We start from the raw sequence: 24,857 nt of genomic DNA, 5'->3' as shown, positions 1-24,857 counted from the left end.
ACAATTCCTAGACAAAGGATAATCCTTGAGACATCTTTTTAATTAAGTATTTATTGTGAAAATTTTAGAAAATAGAGGAAAGCATGGAAAAGAAAAGAGATAATCACACTTATAATCTTATCATCCAGAGAAAGTAGCTGCTAACATTTTAGTATATTTCCTTCCAGTCTTTTCCTGAACATGCTTGTTGAATCTCTTTCCAATATACGATTAATTTTCTTCTTTGAATATGCTCCATTAGAAAAAGAACTAGAATGAGAATCAAGAGGCTTATGCAGCTCTGAGGGGAACTAGTCATGTGGCCTTCAATAAGTACCTTACTCTCATCCTCAGTTTCCTCTACTAGCTACTTAAAAGCTTGGACTGAATGGCTTTTATGATCTCTTCAAGCTCCAGAATGGTGGCCCATTGACCAGTCAGTGAATAAAGCGTTGGAATAGATGATGACTCAGAGGTCTCTTACAACTCTAAAATTCAGATATTGCAACATATATATCACAGAAAACCAGATAAGGGGAGACCTAAGTCAGAAATTAAAGCCTACCAAGCAAGGGCTAGAACCTTTTCTTAAAGAATCTTACCCATTTATTTATTTCATTTCCTAATCTCTAATTTATTTTAGCTACCGGCCCAGCAGTGACGAATCATCCTCCGGGTCCTCCCATGCAGTGATGGATATCTCTTTGCCTACTGGAGTCAATGCAAACACAGACGACTTAACAGCTGTAAATGTTTTCGTTTAAATATTTTTATGGATGCTTGGTTTTCTTTGCTGCATTATTTTACAGACAAAGCTATTTCCTTTCATTCTAATACATCACTTTCGTTAAGTCACCCGGAATATTCTTTTCAAACCAACAATCCACCTAAGTTTTTATTTTTCAAAGTGTAGTGGGGGCATATACTTGCATGGTCTGAAAAATACAAGTGCGTATAATGACATGTTCAGACTTTTTCAAGAGGGGAAGCTGCTCTTCAATGTCTTTAAATAGTAGATTGCATCCCCATGCTCTAACGTTTTATCATTGGGTGAACACATTTAAACAAAAAGATCATGAAATTAAATTCAAGATTTTCTCTTTGTTCCCTTAGCTTGTGGAAAACGTGGATCAGCTGCTGACTGATTACGAAGTCATAGATGGGCACGTTATTCTGCAGCTGAACTCTGTAAGTTCCACTTCTCACCATTCTTCATCGACTGTTGCTATTCAGAATTTACAGGCTAAAATATTACGAGTCTCTTCTCCCCCGTAATTTTCTTAAACCTTGAATTTGTCGAACAGATTCCTTCCAATGAGTTTCTTTGCGTGCGATTTCGGATAGTTGAACTTTTTCAAGTTGGATACCTGAGTCCTGCTACTTTCACAGTGTATGAATACCACAGGCCAGGTAATCAGCTCTGCTCTAAAATTTCTTCAGAGGACTGCTCTGTATTCATTAAGGGGCCTGTATAAATCCACTAGAGGCCTGCAGATGTTATATATTGCCTTTCTCAGGGCTCATTCTTCACAAAAGTCCCCGCTTGAACAGACAACCCCTGCATGACATTAAGCAAGTTATGTCAACTCTCTGGTCCTCAGTTTCTTCATGTTTAGAATAACTGGATTAGATTGCTCCCCACTTTTAAGTTCTTTGCCTCAAGATTATCTTTGGTGTTCACTTTTAACTATTCATTGCATCTCTCCTTTTTAGAGAAGACTGCTTACCATACTATTTCTTTAATCCTCCCAGAATCAATTTCTGCTGCATCTATAGTCTCATCAGATTTTGCAGAGAGCTCTATTGTAGCAGTTGTCACATTGCATTGTGATTATTTGTTTGCATGTCTCTCTCTGCAACCCTAGACAGAATGTTTTCATCCTTGTGCCTCTAGTAACTAACACAGTGTCAGGAACATAATTTGTATCGATAAATGTTGAATGAATGATTCCCACATTTGATCATTCAGTCACTTCTGAGACTTTTAAGTGATTGGAGAGCTCTTTGGTTCACAAGACTGAAGACTTCACTTTGGACACTTCTACTTGTTCCAAAATTCTTAAAGTGAACCAAACTCTGACACCCATTCATTCTAGTTTTATCTCCTGAAACTGCGTAGAACATACTTAGCCCTTCTTATCCTTGAGCGATAGAAAAAAAAAATCATATATATATCATGATATATATGTGTGTGTGTGTGCTTTTTTATTCTCCAGCCTGAACAGTTAGCAATTATATTTCTTTCAATAGACTCCCATGCAACATTATTTCCTCTCATTCATTGAAGCACCAGATATTTTCATTCGAAGAAATGAATATTGAAGAGTAAAATTTCAAGCACAGGAAGGGAGAATATTTTGAGGGTGGAGGGGCCCACGTTTGGACAAGCAATTCATAATTTAGCTTCCCTGAACTTTAGCTACAAAAAAGAGAGTTTGGAATAGGTGATCTCCAAGGCCCTGTGGGAGAGACTCATTGACAGTTAAATGTGTTGTGGGTTCATCAAGCAACGTCTTCTAACTACTTTTCCATTGCGACAGATAAACAGTGCACCATGTTTTATAGCACATCTGATACCAAACTTCAGAAAGTGTGTGAAGGAGTAACATGCAAATGTGTCGAAGGTAAACTTCATTTAACGTGTTTAGGCTGCATGCTTGTTTAAAGCAGCCACTCATAATCTGGGGCTAATCTGGGGTAAGCTGTTTGACAAACTGTCATTTCTCAGAATTAGAAACATAATCTCATCTGACTGAAAGCTGATACCTTGAGCACTGTAAAGCTGCTTCCCAACAGCTCCTGAACAACCCAGTACCGTACAGAGTCAGAGGAACACCATCCAGATGGTTGTTGGATGTCAGAAGCATAACACAATGTGATAACCTCGTCTTTTTAATGTAATAGGACCACAGGGTGAGAGACCAGAGGCTCAGGACTGAGCCACTAGCTTCTCTTTCTTTCCCCTGGTCCTTCCCAGTTAGTGATGTTCTCCATTCCGTCTTTTGTAAATCCAAGGCAGCCTTATTGGTCAAGGAAAAGACCCAGAACTCACCAATAATCAACAACTGACTCCGTGAGGGTCTGGGTTGGTTTTAGGTTTATTTTGTTTTTCAAAATCCTTAATATTTACATGTTTCTTAGGTACTTATTACTCCATCTTATACCTGGATCAGTCGAGTCATCATTTTGGTTCCTTCAAGGGACTTTTGATTATACTCAAAATGGGAAAATGTGGGATGACTACCCATTCTAAGAATAAGTCTCATATTCAAGATTTCGTTTTTGTTTGTTTTTGTTTTTGCTTAGTATTCTGTTTCACTTTATGAAAGAGGAGAAAATGGACAGGTCTTAGGAATCTGTTATTTGTAAGATTATATTGGATCGTCTCAGGGCTGATGAGAAAGAACTGTGTTTATTCTCAGAGAGTGTCTGCTTCCTTCTGTTAACCTAACTTGTACCGTTTTTCACAAAATCCAGCTGACTGTGGACAAATGCAGACAGAATTGGATCTGACAATCTCTGCAGATACTAGAAAAGAAACAGCATGTAAACCAGAGATTGCATATGGTAAGTTCAAAAGTTCAATATATAGTTCCGTTAAACGTGGCATTTTATGAATACATGATCAGTTAGGAAGATCTACAACTTTACACAGTGATTATATGGCTATAACATTCCATGTGTTCCCTTGAAGGAAAATGCCATCAATTTTCAGCACTAACATGCAAAGTTATTTATCCTTCTGCAAAGATTTATGACTTTCATTAGAAATGATGGGAGTAAGGTGCACATGTAGCCAAGACACTTTATCTCAATAGATTCTTTTGAATGAAAGGTGCTAAAACACACTCAAAGAGAACATTTGAGAAGCCACAGGGGTATAAGATTTCACTTCTGCGTTCTTCCAGTTAGTTGAGCAGAGGCGGAGACAAAGGTGGCTCTTGGGTATGGTTGTTTTCCAAAATCCCTCCAAAGACAAGGTTAAAATATCCGTACTAACTAATTTTTAATATATGCACAACTGCAATCCATGTTTGAGACTGTCTCCATTTCAAAAGGAGCATCTCCTTCTGGTTGTCCAGACCTCAAAGCTAAATCAAATGCCCAAGTCAGTTGTAGTCTTGTCTCAGGTTCCTTGTGGAATTAGATCCTTTATTTTTTATCCATTGTTTCTAATGTTTATGTCTGGCTTTTTTTTTTTTAAGAGACAGTGAGCAGGTTGAACACTATTTCAAATCTTTTCTTGAAAATTGGTAGCGGTTTTTTTAAAAATTAAAAATAAGTGCAGTGCTATTCAGGAAGCATTTTGTGTTTACCAACCGCTTTCATGTATATCTTCTCATTGGTGTCCCATAAGACCCCTTGGAGGTAACATAGGATTATCCTTATTTCACCAGTGAAGAAACTAAGATTTTGGGAGGTTAAATAATTTGTTCAAAGTCATGCAGGAACTAAGTAGTAGAACTAGGATGCATCTTGGTCTCCAGTATTTTTTTAAAACTGGAATATAGTCAGTTACAATGTGTCAGTTTCTGATGTACAGCATAATGTCCCAGTCATATATTTGTTTTCTGGTCTCCAGTATTATTTCCATTGTATTACACTGAATTCTCTTAGTGGAAGTATAGCCATAAGAATGAATTTTGTATGGCTCATGCTCTTTCTTCAAATTCATCTTGAGTTTTAAAAAAAATGAATGCTAAAAAGCTGCCTAACTCAGCTAAGATCCACTGCAACTTTTAAAATACATTGAGACTTGAGGAGAATACTATATTGTTTGAACAAATTTTTTTCTAAAATTTAGAAGAACCAGATTATTTCTTTCTTCATAAAAGAATTATTTTAACTCTTAAATATAAGAAGTCTATTTTAACACAGAGAGTAAATGCAGTCTGCATTTAGTTTATTGCATTCAAGAAAAAACTTAGCTGGCTTTTGGAGCTAAGTTGGAGCTACAGGTTGATGCTAGAATAACAGAATAGAAACAAATTTAAATAATTTTGTCTCCTCCACCTATGCCCACAGTAGGTACATTGCCCATATCCATCATAAAGACTTAAGAACATGAAATTCAGGACATTCTTGTCTATTTTAAGCCATTAATTTACACAGCCTTTAGTTCTGCCACAGTGAGTTCATTCATTCATCTGTATATCTTGCTAGCTAGCTAGGATCTCAAAAATGGACAAAAACATTTAGGTCATTCACTTCACCCCATCGAAAGCAAAAATAAGAGAATCTTTTCTCAGACCACATAGAAGAGATGGGTCCTCCAAGCTGGTCATTTAAGAACTGAGGTCAAACATACCATGGATTGAACAGTGATACCTGAATGAAGAGAAAACAGGATTGAGAATGTCTCATGTCAAATAGCTGCCAACTCAAGCAAGGATGAGTCAGAAAACAGTCCTATCAACATCCAAAGATCAAAGCCAGAGGTGGTATCCCAGGAATCAAAGCCAGGGAACCGGGAGGCCCACCTGGCAGGCCAGAATGGAAGCTAAGGCCTCTTCTGTGCATGCAGAGAAGGAAGGGGCTCTTAGTGCCCCGTGGGTGCAACTCCACCAATCTTTAAGGACCAGAATCTGAACTCCACATCTAAGGCTTATTTTGTTTGTTTTGTGTGCTTCTGTCTTTTAAATTAATGTTGCTCTTACCCTAATCAGCCTGTTCTATACCAGTGACCAGGGCTCATGATTCTAAGTAGAATGAATCGTTAGAGATGTGTCCAGCAGAATCACACTGAGAGTATTTGGGAAGTCTTCTTGGTAGCAATGAGATTGACCTTAGGGTGCCCATAAGAGCTTGCCAGGCTTCATTTCTCATTTATTTGACAAACTCTGTCTTCTGTTGGACATGGCATTAGTGGTATTAAGCATGGATTATTGTGTCTCTGTGTGTGTGTGTGTGTTTTTTAACCAGCTTATAAAGTTAAAATCATAGCCGTCACTGAAGAAAATGCTTTTGTTAAGTACACCGCAACCCTCCTGGATATCTACAAAGCTGGTGAGAATTCATTCATTCATTCTTTCATTCAACAAATGTTTAATACTTACTATATGGCAGACATTATATTCAACACAGAGGATACAACTTGAATAACACAGCCAGAGTTCCTGCCTTCATAAAGCTTATATTCTATTTGAGGGGACATACTTTTTTAAAAAAGGAAATGGAGAGATAAATTAAACAATTATAAATCGTAAATATATTTGAAACAGACACAGGATTAATGGGGGAAGCTCCTTCAGTGTGTAACAGGTGGCGTCTTTTAGGAGTTGATATTAGGAGTTAGCCATTCTCAAAGGGGAGAGTAAAGGAAACCAGAGAGGCAGGAGCCGGGCCGTCAGGGGTTTGTAAGGCATGGCAAGAAATTTGGATTTTATTCTAGAAGTCCAAAGGGAAGCGAATAAAAGGTTTTCGGTAGGTAAGCATTTTCTGATTTATGGTTTTAAAAGATCATTCTGGCTTGTATTGGAAGGAGCCAGAGTTGAAACAGGGAAACTAGTTAAGAGCATCTATGAAGTGCAAAGCCTTGCTTAGATGCTGCATGAGTTTTGATAGGATAAATGAGCTTAAGTAACCAAAACGATAGAATGAATTCCTGTTATGTAAAGTAACACATAAAACAACATTTTTAAATATGTTCCCTTTTATTCTCTAAGTAATCTAAGCTACAAATATTATAAAACAGCTTGTCAAATAATGTAAATTGTAACACAAACAATTCATTAAATCATGTCTAATTCCAAATAAGATTTTTTAATTTTAGAAATTGTCAGTGTTATTTTGACTCACTACACGATGCCCCGTTTGAGCTTTAATTTGGCAACAAGGAACCACGTCAAACTTTTCCAATTAATCTCTATTGAACTGATAGTCATTACATGACCTATAGCCTCAATAAGTGATTTCTCCTAATAGCAACAGTATCGTTCATGGGATTGAACCCTCTCTCAGTTTCTGCTAAACCAAAAGTAATTACATTCAAATGTTTCTAGTCCTTTGATACCATCTAACGTTTTAATGTATTCAATATATCTCTATTATCAGCAAAATTATAAGAACAGTTATTGAAATGTCATGTTCAGTTTGCCTAATTTTCTTAGTTTTTAATCGCCTTCAATCCTCAGAGTTTTATAAACACCATTGACAAGGTTTCAGTATTCACAAGTTTCACTAAACTTAAAAGTGTATTATATTTTTTGCTTTTGTCACTAAAAGCAAAAACATTTGCATATTATTAGCCTTTCTCTTAAATTGATATTTTGCTTTGTTTTATATCAAATGACAGATCATTCTTCATTTGTAACAGCTCTCGCTTCATGTTCATACTTCCTTTACTTATTTGTATACAACCCGTTTTATCATTCATTCATTAATCTGTCAGCTTATTAAAGCTGAAACATTTTTTCTTGTCTTTTTTCTACAATACCTAAACATTTTTTCTGTGATACCTAAAGATAACATTGACATCATTGCTAGAATAACATGGGCAAATCACTAAAAAGTAGATATATTCACTTTCTAAATGTGAACTCCTGTATCACACTATCTAAATGAGTCTGTCGGACTTGGTACGACCTCTAACCCGCCTCTGCCCTTCTAGCACTACTGCCTGCCTATCAAAATCCCAGTATTTTTCCAATTTTTATTATTGCAATTTTTAAAGCCCTTCACATTATTACTTAATTTTGTCTAGTGTGTATTAGATCTGGGGTAGTAAATAACAAATTTATGAGAACAATATTTAAAGTGATTTTAGCTTCCTTGTGTCTTTGTATTATCCAGAGACACTTGATAGGTAATAGGTGCCAAACTGAAAGAGCTGGAAACTTCGGGACTTTTGCTGAAGCCCCAGACTTCTCCCTGGCATTACATTTGCACCAATTAAGTGTTCATATAAATATTTTTCATTGAAGCCTTTTTGCTCAGGCAGTTTGATATCTTGTTCAGTTGTTCCTTCCAGGACCTTGAGATCAACAAAACCCATTAAGCCATCTTCAAAATCTCCAGGTTTTCATTTTAAGTTATTTAAAACATGTTTTCTGCTAAATAGTTGATTTTCTCAATAATGATTGAAATTTTATTTTATTACCTTATTTGTATTTTCCAAAAAGCTGTGTTATCTTTTCCATAGAAAGGTATAAATTTTGCAAAAAGTAGGGCCATAAATCTAAATTGTGACAATATGTTTACATTGGTTTTTCTTCTCCTTTGAAATTCTAACAAATATTTCAAGTCTGAAAATATTTGAGTATTTTTAACTATACACTAGAGTTTAAAATTCGAACAATACTTTCCAAATTTTTCTTTGCTTGATCAACACTCTTCACATTTTTTTCCCTGGTTTTTATTATTTTCAAGTGTTTCATGATATGAAGTTGACTTGTCATATTATTTTATTTTTTTCTCATTGATGACCACAAATTTTCTTAATTTGAAACATAATTGCCATTCTGACAAAAAAAAGCGTTTAGCACTTTGATCTTTTCACAACCCAGTTTTCGAGCCCTTTTTGCATTCAACATTCACATCATAAGCAATAATAAGCCATTTCTGCTTTTCATTCCAGAAATACAAATTACTTACTTTGTGTCAATTCTTGCATAGTATCAAAAGACAGTCCAGACTGCTCTGAGTTCCGGGCAGCATCAGATGATTCCCAAGCTGAAGTTCTTTATCAGTATCATTTCTTCTTTGTCCTCCTGTCAGTTCAGAGATTCATACTCATGATATTCAAAAAGAAATGTTAAGAAAATTTTGTATACTTTATCTTTTCATTCTGGGTGTTCATTTTTAATATATATAGATTCTGAATTCATATAAATATTGAAACACCACACACTTACAGAAGAATTGCTGATCACTAACAATAAACCAAAATAAAGACTAAACTATTTAGAATGAAGGGCAGCTATGTAGTTCAAGGATAGTGATATTATTGTCCTATTTTTAGTGTTTCTCCTGAAACACAAGGTGCTTAGAGCTGGTGAGGATATAAATGAAAAAAAGGATTAGTGATTGTTGAAACTGAGGTGAATTAATTATTCTCCCTTCTGAATATGCTTGAGATTTTCCATAGTAAAAAGTTTTTTTTAAATAATGATAAGGCCCCATGTCACCACACTGCTTACCATGACAGGGCTGATTTGGCAAATAGTGCTGGGAATGTTGTTTAGATGTTACTGCAACAAGAAATCATGTATTAATGGTCACCAGGAGAGCCTAAGAAAATTAGCTTGAACTAATGTGGGTACACTGGAATTTATATTACTAATTAAAGTTTACCATCTATGCAGTTGCTATTATATACTATTTACCAACAGTTTCAGAAGTTTTTCAGGGTTTAATAATTAGGATGACTCTGCTAGAGTTTAATAACTGGGTATCAGCCCTCAGTATATAGCAGTGAATTCCCTGTCCTGGCCTCAAGAAGTTTCCAGCCTAGCAGAGGAGACAAGCATATGCAGTGAAACACTGTGATAGAAATTCAAGAAGTAATTTCTATCTATGGAAGTAAGGGGAAGACAGATACTTACAACAAAGAGCATCAGGGAGTGTTTACTGGATGCTGTGAGAATTGAAGATGTGTTTAAAGACAGGTAGTCATTCAAAAGGCCAACATGGGAAGGAATGCATTCCAGGTAAGGGAGCCAACTTCTTGGCTACGTTGGAGTTCTTTGGAAATCCCAGAGTTACCCTCCTTAAAATTTTCCATCTTTCACATGCCTTGCACTTTACCACAAAATTGCCCATTGCAGCTACCAAATCCTTTTTTGTTTTGCTGTATAACATATGGAGGGAGATCAATACCATTCAACTCGAGGGAAGTTCTTTTAGTTTCTGGTTCTACAAGAGTCATAATGAAAAGCATTCATATAGTGCTGTGTTCAGAGCACTAATCATATGTTAACCCATTTAATCTCATAACAGTTCCACAGGGTAAGTTTTATTGTGATGCCCATTTTTGGGGTGAAGGTCTCAGCCTCATTTGTCTAGGGCCACACAGCCAGGAAGTGGCAGAGCTAGGGGTTAGCCTGGAGAGCCTGATCCCAGAGTCTGAAGTCTTAATCACACAGACATTGCCTCTCTCCAGTAGCTGTTAGCCTGTCGAGATAAGTGTAGACTGAATAATAAATAGCCATGAGGAACTGGAATGAGCAGAAGAGCTCACAATTGTGACATTGTCACAAGAATCATAACCTTACGTGTGTGTCTCTCAGGAGAAGCTGTTGCTGAGAAAGACTCTGAAATCACCTTCATTAGAAAGACAACCTGTGCTCATGCTGACCTGCAAAAAGGAAGACAGTACTTAATTATGGGTAAAGAAGCCCTCCAGATAAAATACAATTTCCATTTCAAGTAAGTCACCAATATTTTGGAGTCTTTGATCTTCCCTCCAAAACTGAGTACAATTTATTCTCTTTTTAATTTTTTTATTGAAGTGTAGTTGATTTGCAAGTTTAGTTTCAGGTGTACAGCAAAGCAATTCAGTTATACACATACATACTTTTTCCCCAGACTTTTTCCTGTTATATGTTATTACAAGAAATTGAATATAGTTCCCTGTGCTGTACAGTAGGTCCAATTTATTCTTAAACACACCACATGTTTCTTATGTGCCTAGCTGTTAACCAGCAAGCCACTAGGAGCATAAATGAAATAAGGTAAGTTTAATACCTCAGGGTAGCCGAGGACTCGCTTGAGGGTAAATCAATTCAGTGCCTCAGTCTGAAGATGAATCGGGGGTGCTCATCGACTCCCCCATACCACATCTGTTCCCTCAGTGAGTTCTCAGGCTGTCCTCTTTATCAGGAGGACCGTGCTTAAATACACATTTCATTATCTGTCTTTGAAAAATGGACTTTGAAACGGATGCTGTTACTGCCTTTAACCATGGGAGCCCCAAGCAGCTTCACGGTGCTCAGGGTTTTGTGGACCTTCCTAGGGGGAGGCCGGTCCAGAAGAGCGTGGCCGACAGCCTGACCCCTGGGCACCTGAGCAGCCAGAGCACAACTGAACCCAGCTCTTCTCTATTTGTGGCCTTCATCACAAATGCTTTTTTTTTTTTTTTTTTTTTGCGTGATTCCTTGGCAGGTACATCCACCCTTTAGATTCCTCGACCTGGATTGAATATTGGCCTACAGGCACCGGGTGTCCATCATGCCAAGCATTTTTAGCGAATCTAGATGAGTTTACTGAAGACATCTTTTTAAATGGCTGTGAAATCGCCTGAAGAAGGTCAGCTGCACACAGTTTTCACTGTGGGCTCCTGTTGTTGAAGTTTCTTCCTTTTTTTTTTTTTTCTTTTTTTCCACATTCACAGCTGGTCTTATTCGGAAAGCTCATTCTACTTAGAATTATGGATACTTGCTTTTATTAGCGAACAATTTTAAGAGCAGTAACTTTCTGAAATAACATGTCCTTGGGGGGCATGGAGACAGACACTCATTCCAAGGTTATCAGACACCAGGAGCAATAAATTGGAACCCTCCTAAAATCTACCACTCAGGAATGTTTGCTGGGGACGAAAGAATAGCCCCATTGAAATGTAGTATCTTACAAAAACATGGCCTTTGCTTGAAAGAAAATACCAAGGAACAGAAAACTCATCATTAAAGCCTGACTTTGCTTTCAAAATGTGTGGAAAAGCATGTTATTTTATGCTAGGTCAGCTTAAACTACACAAAGACAGGCAAGTTGAGAGAGGTGGAGAAAGGCAGCCCTGGAGACCTGAGAAGGCCTCACCTCAGAGCCCTCGGCAACCTGAGAAGGTAGGAGGCTTTGTCGTTGCCCCCTCCCCTCCTGTTGCCCTCTCCTTACCCCCATGGGGACCTCTCTACTCCCTTCCCGTCCTCCCAGCACATACCCATTTCCCCAGGAACTTGCTCTTTTGCCAATAATTGCTCTGCTGGAGGGCAGGCCCCAGTGCAGCAACCTGGTGCAGAGAAACTGAGTGGGAATTGGGGGACTTTTGTTCTAGCTCTAACCAGGGCTCTGAGCCTCCGTCTGGGGTTTATAAAAGAGGATTTCTAACAGGAGGTTCATTTTTGAGTGACATTTTGCAGCACTTTAGATCTTATGAAAGAGTTCTCACATAAATTCCCATTTAATGTCTCCAGAATCCCACGAGGTACAGGAATTGTTATTATCCCCATTTTATGGATGAGGACATCGAGGCTCAGAAAAGTGAAGCAATTTTCCTAGCCTCATAAGGGGCAGAGTGGGAGACCAAACCCCAATTGTGATCTCTCTTAACGATATAAATACCTCCCTGTTCCACCTTACGGCACCATCACAGTGCTTGTGGGGTTAAATTTCCTAAGACCAAGGCAGGATGCAGTTGAAGTTTCTCAGATATAGTTTAATAGGCCCCACTGAAATATCACAAACTCTGGAGGAAATGGCAGCAGTGACTGAAATGCAATCCTTTTTTGAAAAATCTGCACTTTACCAGTTAGGTGAAACTACACAAGGCCTTGCAGTGTGCCTCGTAAGTTAAACTAAGATTTTCCACTTCCAGGAACTAAGGATTTATTTTTGTTAATGTCAAAACTCACGTTGTAGGCACTCCCTTGGCAAAAACAACCGATGTGTCCAATATGCCCAAAATCTCTGCCAGTGAGGGGTGAGGGGCCCCTCCAGAGCGGGCCTGAAGTGCCTCCCGTCACCTTACTGATGGCAGCGGGGCAGGACCACTGCAGCACCCCCAAGGCCCCAGGGTCTCTGAGCCACTGGGTTGCTTTCTGCTTGAGCTGTGTTTCAAACAGGTCAGCCACAGCGGCCTAATTAACCCACAATACAGCTGAGCTTCCAAACCTCAAAGCAGGCCTTTGTGAGTTAGCCTGGCTGCCTTGAGAAATCCACCAGCATCTCTTCAGCCAACTCCTATGTACTTAAACATACTTCCCTAGTGAGGCTTTCATGACCCTCTGCACAGCTGGGGCCCCTCCTCCACCCTGCACTTCTCTTCCAAGGCACTTGCAATTACTGACTTAATCATGTATAGTTGTTTGTCGGGCATGCAGCTTCCTGGCTCCACTGTAAGCTCCACGCGGGCACGGTCTGCGTCCTTTCTCTTCACCACTATCTCCCGTGCCTGGCACTACACCGGACATGTGCTAGGGACTCAAGTGTTTGTGGTTTCCCCATGAGTGTGGGGCGTCATAGGACCTGAGTTCTAGTGTGACTCTGCCCTGGCAGGGATTTGGGGCAAGCCCCTTCATCTTTCTGATGGCCTGTGAAACAAGGGAGTTGAACACTCAAACGACTTTTATCTAGAGCTCCAGGAAGATGGTTTGTAATCTTATGTTGTGAAACAGAAAACAAAACGACACAGGCGTGTAAGCATCCAAATGCTGGGTATGTATTTCTTCCTATAAGTGTAAAGGGAGCTCAGAGAAGTGAGTGTGTGTGTTGGAGGAGCTTCCAGAGTCTTCCCGGAGAAGGACGGGCAGGATTGGGGTAGGTAGAGAGGGGCAGGAGGGTCTTTCTGGTTGAAGGAAAAAGCTTAAGGCAGGTTTCCACTGGGGGTAAGCAAGATGATTTTAGGTGGTACAGATGAACATTGTTCAGTTTAATAGATACATGCTTGTTTTAACATGTACTAGAAAAAATATACAACTAGCCCACCAAAGCCATGAAGTAAAATTTTCTTTGAAAATATATGTATTTGTCAAAACGTCTATCCAAGGAAAAGTTTTTAATAAAATAAAAGTATAGGTTGTTCTTAGGGCAAAAACCATGAAGTTGGCATGTACACACTTGAAGTTTAGGAAACCTTGTCTTGAGAAAATATGTGGAATTGACAATCAGCCAAACCCGAGGCAGGCAGCCTGACTCCTTATTTCTCAGTGAGGGATTCTAAGCCAGAGTCATGCTCAGTTATACTTTCCAGCCCCTGTGAAGCTAATTTATTCAGCAACATCCAACAAATATGTACTGGCCATCGTAGTCCAGGCCCGATTCTAGGAGCTTGGTCCCTAGATCCTTGTCCTTGTGGAACTTAGATTCCAGCTGCAGGAGACATGCAGTAAATAATAAAGTCAAAAATTAGGGGATCAACCTTGAATGCTAGAAGGTGACAAAAGCTATGGGGAAAAGAAAAGGCAGAGCAGAGTAAGGGAGATTGAGGGTGATCGAGAGACGGGTTGCACCTCACTAGGGCGGCCAGATCAGGGAGGACTTCAGTGAGAAGTGAGATGAGCAAAGATTTGAAGGTAGTGAAAGAGTGGGCCATGTGGAGTGTTCCAGGCAGGGCGAGCACATCGGGCCCAAGCTGAAAACAAGAGCACACCTGGTATGTTCCAAGAGGAACAGAGAGGGTGGTATAGCAGGTGCAGAGTGAGCAGAGGGGAAGCAGGTGGAAACAGGGTCAGGGAGGTCACAGGGACAAGATTATGCAGGTCATGTATGGGGTGTTGGTTTTATTCAGAGGGAAAGGGGAACCACTGCAAGGTTTGGAGCAGAGGAATGACATGGTCTGTCTCACCTTTTAAAAGGATTACACTAACAGTTGTGCTGAAAATGAGGCAAGAGTAGAAATGGACCAGTTAGGAGGCTGCTGCAGTAACTCAGGCAAAAGCTGGTGGTAATTAAACAAAATCGATGTATTGACTCTGCAATAGAGAGAACGAACATCATGGCAACCAGGGAGATTCTCAGTCAAAGGATGTTAGAAAGAACTTGTTATAGGATTTGGGCTTGTGATGGATTTTTGGGGGAAGGTTCCCAGTGGGCTTTGCTCTGGATTGGTTGCTTTCAGGAAGCAGGGGTAATCCTATGATTGACTCTCATCTAACTGGGAGGAAAAGAAGGAGCAGTCACATTAGCCAGGAAAGGGGGATATTTGGTCATTTTTGTGGGTTGGATTATGTTCTTGTTTTATTTTCTGCTCAAACATGATTATGGAGAAGGTTTTTTGGGGTTTGTTTTGTTTTGTTTTGTTTTGTTTTGTTTTTGTCTTGATCCGTTTTGCTTGATATCAATGTTCTGTGACATCAGACACGGAGAACACCACGGCCTGGCTCTGAGCACCAGGCCAGCTCCAAGGGACACCAAGGCCCAGCTCCCAGTCCAGCTCCCAGCTGACAAGGGCTGCTCTTCCCTTTCACAGGCCCTTCCTCCTCGAAAATGTGTGCATACAACGCACAAATTTGCACTACTATTTCAGAGGCCCCACTTGAAAGTCTGTGCCTAGACCTCATGGCTGAAAACCTCTGTCTTAGAGCTGGGCATTTAGCAGCCAGATCTGGGAGGTTTTTAGAGACACGAAGCAGCTCTGGATCATGTTTCTGTGGGTTTTCCCAACTCCTGAAAACAGATCGATTCGGCGTGTTTAATGTGATGTGAGAAATTTGTCACCAGGGCCACGATCTTTGACTGGGACGTTAAAACATCCCTGTATGCCTCTGAATCAGAAAGAAAGGAAGAAAGAAAGTGAGGAGGAGGAAAGGAAAAAGTGAAGGAGAGGAGGTGGAGTGTGGGAGGAGAGGGAAGGGAAAGAGGGAGGGAGGGACGGACAGGGGTTTTGTTTTAAGATGAGATCTCCATTTCTGTGAACCTTCTGGATTCTTCTCAGCTGGCAGGGTCCCCACCCTGACAGACATGTTGGCAGAAATGTATCTGTTCCTTGGAACACAGTGTCCACTCCTTCACTGTTTCCATCATGATAATCAGATATGTGTATATTATGTACACCATCATGAATTATATAATTCCAAAATGTCCAAGCCAGGAAAGACCTAGAGCTTACCTCATCCAATTCCTCCATTTTCACCTGGGAAAATGGGCCCAGCAGAGTGGCTTCTGATGGTCACAGCGCAGCTCAGTGCAAGGACTGGGGCAGAAGCCCAAGGCCTCTGACTCTTAGTGTTTCTTCCACCACCCAGATGAATGGAGGTTACAGAGAAATCCATTTGGGCTCCTTGCAAAGAAGCATTTCTGATAGCCTGAGCTGTTCAGAGATAGACTGTCTGTCCGGGAGGGACCAAGTTCCCCATCACTCCCACCTTCCAGGAATGTTGCAGGAGCATCAAGGGAGGAGGTTGGCACCGATGTGCCCAGTGTCCCTGCAGCTCTGAGAAGCCATTAGAAGAAGGAAAACATCTGCTTTCCTTTCTTAAGCCTCCATTTTCACATCTGGAAATAATTCCAACTTCAGAGGATTTCTGTGAGACCTAAGTGAGATAATACAGACCATGCATGTAAAGCGATGAGCACGGGGCCTGGATGATAAATTGAACTTGCTGTTGTTAATAACACAGCCCTGGCACACGATAAGGGATGAACTCAACAAATTTCTTGCCTGGCATCATGCTGATTGCATTCCATGGATTATCCTGTCGACATCTCACACCCATCCCGTGATGACTGTCATCACCCTCACTTTCAGGAAGGAAGCAGCTGAGGCTCCGAGAGGCTAGGCAACTTGCCCTAGGTCTCATACCTTCATGAGTGGTAGGGCCACAAACCAAATGTGCATCTTTGGGGATCTGGGAGTCATGCTTCTAACCTCTGAGCTGATGGCCTTCTCACACATGGGAAGGGTTGTAACTTTGCCATTGTGTAATCCTGGCAATGTCTCTGCCTCCCTGGGCTTCAGCGATGAGTGTGTTCATTAGATGCTCTGACCTGTCGCCTGTGCTAGGACCACAGGTGAGGCCGATGAGGGCTCTGGATACCGGGGTAGTGGGGACACCAGTGTTGGTACAGAAAAATTAAGGAAGAGGGCATCAGAAATACACTTGATAGATTTTCAAAATGTGTCCTGAAATCATCTTTCACATGGTTACATCAAATCTATAGAACTCTGAGTCAACTGGTCCTCCTCCCTCCCCTCAAAGGACCCTAATTTGCCAGTAGAGTTGATTTTTTTTGCCTTGTGAGCCTCCTACAAGAGTCATAAAATACTGAAGTTAAAGATCCCCTAGAGGTCATCCAATCAAACTCTCCCTGCTTCACAGATGAGGAAACAGGCCAGGGAGGAGCAGGGACTCACCAAGGGGCCCATAGGGGAATCAGGCCTGGAACCTGAGCCTCAGGTGTCTCTTCCCTGCATTGGTGCCTGGGGTCTCCTCCCACCGGCTGCGCCTTAAGGGCGGGTGGGCAGAGCCAGAGCCCAGGGGTGGTGTCCAGGGCTAACATTGCTAGCAGGTGAGATGAGAGAAATCAGAATTGTCCTGGAAAGAGGGGGATTTTGCTTGGCTGGAGCTGTGTGTCTGTGTCTGTGTCTGTGTGTGTGTAAAACACAGACACAGAGAGAGGAGTCGTTACCATGGCAAAATGACAAGGTGAACAAGTAAGACCTGCCCTGGTTAGGGACTTTGGGAAAGTTCCTGAAGCTCTCACTTTGCCCCTCTATCAAGTGAGAGCAGGATGAGCAGCCTTGATGAGCTGTAAGGAGTAGAAATGATACCCATGTGCCCGCTCAGGGAGCACAGTCTGCGGTAGCCCGTGGCAGCCAGCTGGCTGCGATCTCTCACTCCCACAGCTCTCTGTGCCTCGGTTCTCTCTTTTGGAAATGAGGTTGTAATTTCTCCCAACCAAATGCACAGGGTTGTTACAGGATGAAATTAGATCAAACAAGTGAAAGAACTTTTAAGCTGTAGAATTTTGAACATATATGGAAATGGCATTAATAATCAAAAGCATCTTTGTGCTGAGATACCACAGGCAGAGTCTGCCTAGTGTGCTCTTATGAGATTGGGAAAGGGTCCACAGTCTTAAAAAACAATCTCCCCCAGTGCCTCAAATTTCCCTATTAGAGCTTCATTCCTTTGATCCTGTACGCTGACAGTCTTAGAGCAGAGCTTTGCAAAAAATGCTGGAATGCACATTCTCAGGCCCCCCTCAGGCCTGCTGAATCAGAAACTCTAGAAGTGGAGCACTGGTATCTATATTTTAAAAAGATTGCCAGGAAAATAGGCACATTAAAATTTAAGAAGTATTGTTTTAGAGCTTGTGGAAACTCAGATTCTATTCTGTAGGTCTGGGGTGACCAGAGATTCTGCATCTCCCAGGTGATGCCTACCATGCTGGTTCTTGGACCTAACAAGGTTCTAGATTGTTCTATAAAGTCAGGGATTCTCTTGTGAAGGGAAGCAACCCTTTAACAGCCAGTACTTTAGTTGAGAGTCATTGTGCACAGGGCTTTTCAGGGTTGCAGAAAAGACTGAGGGATGCAGGGAACTAGAGAAACACAAGGCAGCAAATGGAAAGAAGTCTTAGGGAAAAAAGAGGAGGGGGGAGTTGCTAAAAGGAAACTAGACTCTCGTCACGGAATGTGGCCAGGGCAGGTCTGAGCATCAATTAATCCTTTTACTCACCAAGTACCAGCTATGTGTTAGGCACTGTGTTATGTTTTTTATGTTCATGAGCTCAATTAATCCACAAAACAACCCCAGGAGGTTGGTACAGGGGAATAAACTGAAGAACGAGAGATTGAGTGACTTGCCCAAGTCACTCAGCCAGGAGGTGGTGGAGCCAGGATTTAAAACTCAGGCAGCCTCACTCATTAGCACTAGACTATCTCACCTCACACTTGGTCTCTGCCCTCGGGAAGCTTACAGCCCCGTGAGGAACACGGGTGAGGACTGAAGATGGCCCACACTTGCATGATGCCTGTCGTGGGATGATGCCACATTCCCAGCACCTTATATTCAGCTGCTATTTTGGTTCTCATAGCAGTTCCACGAGACGGGGGCAGGGCAGTGCTGGCTGTGTGGGCAACGGCAGAAAGCAGGTTCCTCTGTTCCTGTTGGCTTATGTACAGAGGTACTCGTATCACCCAGTGTGCCGTGTCCTGAGCAGAAAGCTCTAGTCCAGAAATAGCCTTGCAAAGGGGCCTCCAGAACTGTGTCCAAGACCCACTTTGTGTCCCCAGCTTCCACCCCTTCACTGCTTCCCAACCCCGCCTCCAGGATGGGTCTCGCGGGGCTGAAGGGCAGAGGTGCCTCACCCTTCTGCCCACCTTGGCTCCTGTAGCCAGACCCAAGTTCATGCAGCACGCCTGCGTGTGCTGCCCAGGCAGGTCTGTGAGGCCTGGCTGCTGCCCCTGCAGACAGGCTCTGGGTCAGTTGGTTCATCACCGCTGCTGCTGCTGCTGCAAGCCCTGACCCATCAGAGGCAGCAGCTCTGACTCTCCCCCCACTTCCAGCACATGCTCTCCCTCCGCCCCTCCCTCCCTCCCTTCCCCACATACCAGAAATCACTACCTCAGAACTTGGGATTCCAAAGATTGCCTAATGGGAGGGAGGGTATAGCTCAAGTGGTAGAGTGCGTGCTTAGCATGCATGAGGTCCTGGTTTCAATCCCCAGTATCTCCTCTAAAAATAAATAAACCTAATTACTACAAAAAAAGATTGCTTAACAAATGAAAACTGACCCAACATCTTTGCAAACCTATTTGACAATACATTTCAAGAGCCAAAATATGTCTCTATTCCTTGATCCATTAATACTACTCCTGTTAGATTATTTATATAAACTAAATTCCAAAAAGCAGGGGGAAAAATTTGTACACAAAGCTCTTCTGTGCAGGATTAATTATTTATTCAATAAATATTTATTGAGTTCCTCTTGTGCGCCAGACACAGTTCTAGATAGTGTAATCAAGATAAACAAGATCCCTGCTCTCCTAGGGATTATGGGGAGAAAGACAATAAATGTCGACATAAATGAGAAAAAGAATCTATTGACTAAATTCTCTGCAGGGAATTAAAATAAAGGTCTGCGGTTGAGAATAACTGGGTGAATGCTCTTGATTGGGCAGCCAGGGAAGGTCTCTCAGATGTCACTAAGTAAGATGCTATTTAAGCTGAGATTCTTAGGCAAGAAGGGGCAGCTCTACGAAGGCCCAGAGGAGAGCATTCCAGAAGGGAAGCTAGTGGTCCAGGAAACTGCAAACAGGTTGACATAGCTGGATGGAAGAAAGCAAGTGATGGGAAATAAGGTGGGAGGAGTGGGAAGGGCCAGATCAATAGGATTTTGTAAGCACGGGTGAGATGTTTGGATCTGATTCAGTAGAGAGGACTAAGCAAGGCGGGTGAGACCACATTATAGCCAAGAAAGGAGCAGGAAGACGAGTTGAGAGCCATGGCAGCTGTCCTGGCCAGAGGGCATAGCAGCTTGGACCAAAATGGTAGACATGCAGATGAAGAGACATGGATGGATTCTGGATATTTTTGGAGGTTGGGCTGAAAGAGTTTGCTGAAGGAATTGGGATGGGTGGTGAAGGCAGAGGAATCAAGGATTAGTCATGGACTCTTGGCTTGAGCTGCTACGGGTGCCATTTATACAACTGGGGAAAGCAGGAGAAGATGCAAATTTAGGGAAATAAGGAAGGAGGATGTTATGGGTTGAACTGTGTTCCTCCCACAAAAATATGTTGAAATCCTACTTCCTAGAACCTCAGAATGTGGCCTTGTTTGGAAATAGGGTTGTTGCAGGTGTAATTAAGCAAGATAAGATGAGGTCATACTGGAGTAGGGTGGGCCCTTGCTCCAGTGTGACTGGTGTCCTTAGAAGAAGAGGGAAATTTGGACACAGAAACAGACACACACAGAAAGAACACACACACTCGAGGGAAGCCAGCCTCATGAAGATGAGCAGAGATGGGAGTGACACGTCTGCAAGCGAAGGAACACCAAGAACTGGCAGCTGCCATCAGAAGCTAGGAGCAAGGCGTGGACACGGTTCTCCCTCAGAGCCCTCAGAAGGAACCAGTCCTGCTGACACCCTGCTTTCAGACTTCTAATCTCTGGAACTGTGGAAGAATAAATGTCTGTTGTTTTGAGCCACCCAGTGCATGGTAATTTGTGATGGCAGCCCCCAGGAAACCAATGCAGATGAGAATAAAGGTTTCTGCGGGGAGCTGGTGATGTTTGAGAAGGCTTTTAGACATCCACGTGGACATGGCAAGTAGCAGTTGATGTATGAATCTAGAATTATGGTCCATAAAGTAATGTACTATTCGAGTACTTCACGTGGTGTATTAAACATGACACATAAAGTAACGGCCTAAACAAGGGAGAAATAATTACATCAGTGGTGGCACACGCATCGCACGAAATGTTACGCTGCCTCTAAATAAAATCACTGTAGAGAGGAGGTAGGGACCTGCGAAATGCTGATGATAATGTTTGCCGTGCGAAGGCAGTGGTTACCATTATGTAATAACTGTCTGTGGACGAGAGGCAGGTGTCACACTATCTGGGTTCAAGTCGTGGCTCCAGCTCTTCTGAGTGGTCTGGGATAAGAGGCACGTCACTGTCTCCTGCGGGTTTTGTCTGTTCAGTACAAGAGCAGCACCAGGGTGATGGGCACAAGGCTGAGTTGCAACATGCTGAGTTGGCCGAGTAAAGAGGCAATCACAGGAGAAGAAGAACTAAGCAAAGAAGACTTCCTGGAAGAGCTGACCTTTGCAAAATAAATGCACAGCCTGGGGCAGAGTGCTTACTACAGCCCTGGCCTGTGGCAGCCTCAAGGGGTAGACTCAGTAAAACCTCCGACAAGTTGCTGTCTGTGAACACAACTGTGCTGGAGCTCCTACCACACGCCGAGTGTTCTGATTGCTTTTCCGTGTCCCTCCTCCATCCCACCATGAGCTTCTGGAGGACAAGGGTCAGATCTTGTTCTTCTCTGTATCCTTAAGCAGATCTGGCACAGGGGAGATAGAAATTAAAGTCTATTTCATTTAACAGAACAACAGAATCAGAATTTAATTGTCACGCAGGAACTAGCAGTAAAGGCACGTAGACACTGAGTCCCTCGACCTGTGGACATGAGGCTCCTTTAGATCCCCACAAGGCAGGGATCTGAAGCCTGAAGCACAGCTGAGTGTTCAGGTGATGGTTAAATGGCTTTATCTGAGGGGAGCACGGGGACTTAGTTGCTTTGGAAGAAGTGATCAAAGTAAACACCACCAATTAGAAAAATATAATGGAAGAAGACAGCCCATTTTACAATAGTAAATATAATCAATACATTGAGTAAATAAGACTTAAAGTATGTAATCATAAATCAACTTTATTTTGCCTCCCAACCCCCTCTGAGAATTTATTTGGAGGAAAGGGAGAGAAGCCCTTTTTCTGCCCTTGAATGAACACTCAAGCATTCTATAACTTAGCTGATCACTCTTGGAAATAAAAATTCCTGTGATCACTTTAGTCACCAAACTCTTATTTATAAATCAGTCTCATACAAAAGTAAAATCCAAATCTGATCTAAAGTTCAATCTTTTCTCCCAGTCAGGGCTTGCTGCAGGTGGGACCCCTATCGCTGGGAACTGGGGGAGAGGTGGGATGGATGGCTGCTTCTCTTTCCCCAGACTGCCCTCCCCCGTTTGCCAACTCTGACCTCTGACCTCTTCAGGGCTAAGGGGTTGGTAGTGAGGAGAGGAGGACAAAGGAGAGCTCTTAGTTGACAGCACTATTGTAAGATGGCTTTAAAGCTGACTCTTATGTGGGCACATCCATGGAATTTTCAGACACTCCCCCCAAACGCTGATGTCCTCTCACCCTTACACAGGCATCACACTGCCTTGTATCCCACTGGCCACCCCTCCTGCAGCCCTAGGAATCCAGTGGTACCATCAGTTTGTCCCCCTGTTGAATAGACCTAAGAGGCCTTCACATTAGTTCTTCCAGTGCATGGTCCATTTCTAGTCCTTGGGAAAGGCATCCTTTACACAAACCAACTTGGGGAATTCAGGCTGGTCTGAGCAATGCCACCTCTCCCTTGTCTTAATGGTCTAAAATGACACCCATCACTCATCCCTTCCATTTCTCTGGTGGCTGTCAGATGCCAGTCCACTGTATCTCTCCATCTCAAACCACAGTAGACCTGCACCAAGTTCTCTAAGTAGACTCCATGAAGTTCCTTTCTCTTGGCCTGGGAAGGGGGAAGCACAGGAGCTCTCTCCAACACTTTTGATCTCCATTCAACCCTAATCTTCTAATGCCATAGCAGAAGGTCTCAGGGACCTTTCTAGAGCACCACTCTGCTAGGTGGTATAAAGGGTGTGGACACAGGCAGATACACACTTTACACGTGCACACATCCATGCCCATATAGGGGGATCAGAGATGAATTCAATACTATTTCTCAGTGGTCTCAGGCTGTTAGGGGGACTAGCACCTACATCCATTAGCTAAGGCAGGATGGTTCCTATTGGGCACAGTGGAGAAGGCAAATTCTGAGCTGGGTCTCGAAGAATGACTAAGATCTGGATAAGCTGAAATGAAGTCCTTTCAGAGAAGGGTCATAATGGGAGCAAAGGCTCAGCATGAGACTAGAGGGAAGTGTGTACCAAGACCCCTGGGTGGCTTACTGCAATGAGACAAGTAGAAGATAAGGCCACGCCAGACCAAAGATGAACAAGGTCAGGGGCTTGGATGTTTTCCTGAAGGAAGTGAGAAGTTTTGAAGATTTGGAAAGGGCAGCAAGATGGAGGGTTGGGGAGGGTAGTGACTAATTCTCGGTGAAATGTGTTCTTCATTTCCTTGAGTCATTAACCAGGGCCCCATTAAGAAGAAAAACAAAACAAAAACCTTCCAGGACCTGCTTTCTTTTCCAGGAAAACCCTTGCCCTTTGGAACATCTCATGAATTCAGTTTATAAAGACATCCAATCTTGTTTTTACTGTTAGTTAAGGGGCCTTGGCACAGCTGCCAGTCCCAGGACCCTCCTCCAAACTCCGCTTCAAGCCTGATGGGGCTGTTCAACCCATCTCCCAATGCTGCCCTCTGGAAGAGGCTGAGGAGAGGGGTTTCTTTTTATGAGCAGCAGGGTCAGGGAAACCTTGTCTCGATGAGCCCAGCCACCAAAGCTCCACCGTGAGCCCACTCGGAAAAAATCCAGGAGGCTGCAAAGCCCAAAAACAGCAGGTTTGGACTCAGTCCCAGTTATCCCCCTTCTTTTCTGATCTTGAGACGTCATTCAGCCTCTGTATCTTAATCTGTAAAGTGGAAACAAACCTACCTCACAAGGTTGCTGTGAAGATTAAATGAGAATTTGTCAGCCTAACTAGCACATAGCAGATGCTCAATAAATATCCCCCCTCCTCGTTCCCCCAACATCTCTGTGTCTCAGTTTCCTCACCTACTTAATGTGGTAGGAATTCAAGGATAAAGTTGAATCTGACGAAGTTCCCAAACCTCTGCCATCTGCCCCACACAGAGGCCCTGGGGAGAGCAAAGGGCATTTCCCTGCCGTGTCTGAGCTCTGGAAGCTATTTCTTCTTTTATTGTTTTCAACAATCAAAAAAAAAAATCACAGAACCACTTAGTAGTAGCGCGCATTGGCCCACACTTGGAGTGAGCCCATACCCCGCAACCTCTCCCCCGTACCACTGCCTGACTCGGTTTCTCCATCTGTAAAGCAGCTGTGTCTGGGACGGACGCCCCTCTCCCCTCTCTGCAACTGCCCACGAGGTTGGGAGGACGGTGCCCAGCAGAGGGCGCTGTGCGTGCAAGCTCCCAGCCAAGGCCCCTGGGGAAGGCACTGGGCCAAGGAAAATTCTAGTGGAAAAAACGAAGAAAGGATTCCAGGTTTATGAGTCCCAGACTTTGAAAAACAAAACTGCTGAGTTGTCTCCTGAGTTAGGGAAAAAGAACACCACAAGCCTCAAGATTTCCAGGAAACGATTTGTGAAGGCTTTGGGCAAGGCTGGCAGGAGGACTTGGGGAGGTCTGGCTTGGGATGCTGCGGGAGGTGGGAGGTGGGAGTGGGCCCGCGCCTCTGGGATCGTGAGTGTTAGGGTGTTCTTGGGCAGTTCTTGGGGAGGAGTTATGTGACAGTGAGGGTTTACGTGTGCCTGCCTCTGTAAGTGTGTTTGTGTGCCTGTGAGCAAGCCCACAAGAATTTATTGAGCACCA

The 24,857-nt window shown here is 42.6% G+C and overlaps 1 protein-coding gene across 2 annotated transcripts in view; it reads left to right on the top strand.

Moving 5' to 3' along the window:
* Window positions 1-11,622, top strand: part of C5 (complement C5) — a 75,586-nt gene extending 63,964 nt beyond the window's left edge. Inside the window, exons 34-41 of one of the 2 annotated variants that reach the window (XM_074362129.1) lie at window positions 623-725; window positions 1,093-1,167; window positions 1,284-1,389; window positions 2,520-2,603; window positions 3,457-3,546; window positions 5,902-5,985; window positions 10,206-10,344; window positions 11,080-11,622. In XM_074362129.1, coding sequence (XP_074218230.1) covers window positions 623-725; window positions 1,093-1,167; window positions 1,284-1,389; window positions 2,520-2,603; window positions 3,457-3,546; window positions 5,902-5,985; window positions 10,206-10,344; window positions 11,080-11,218 — 820 coding nt within the window. In that variant the 3' untranslated portion in view covers window positions 11,219-11,622. The remainder of the gene's footprint in view (window positions 1-622; window positions 726-1,092; window positions 1,168-1,283; window positions 1,390-2,519; window positions 2,604-3,456; window positions 3,547-5,901; window positions 5,986-10,205; window positions 10,345-11,079) is intronic. The other variant, XM_074362130.1, reaches the window with a different exon arrangement.
* The last annotated feature ends 13,235 nt before the right edge of the window (window positions 11,623-24,857 follow it).

The sequence above is a fragment of the Camelus bactrianus genome, chromosome 4, assembly GCF_048773025.1.
Source record: "Camelus bactrianus isolate YW-2024 breed Bactrian camel chromosome 4, ASM4877302v1, whole genome shotgun sequence".
In the NCBI taxonomy this organism is placed as follows: Eukaryota; Metazoa; Chordata; class Mammalia; order Artiodactyla; family Camelidae; genus Camelus; species Camelus bactrianus.
Note: the sequence above shows the minus strand (reverse complement) of the source record. Positions and strands in the feature narration are given on the sequence as shown.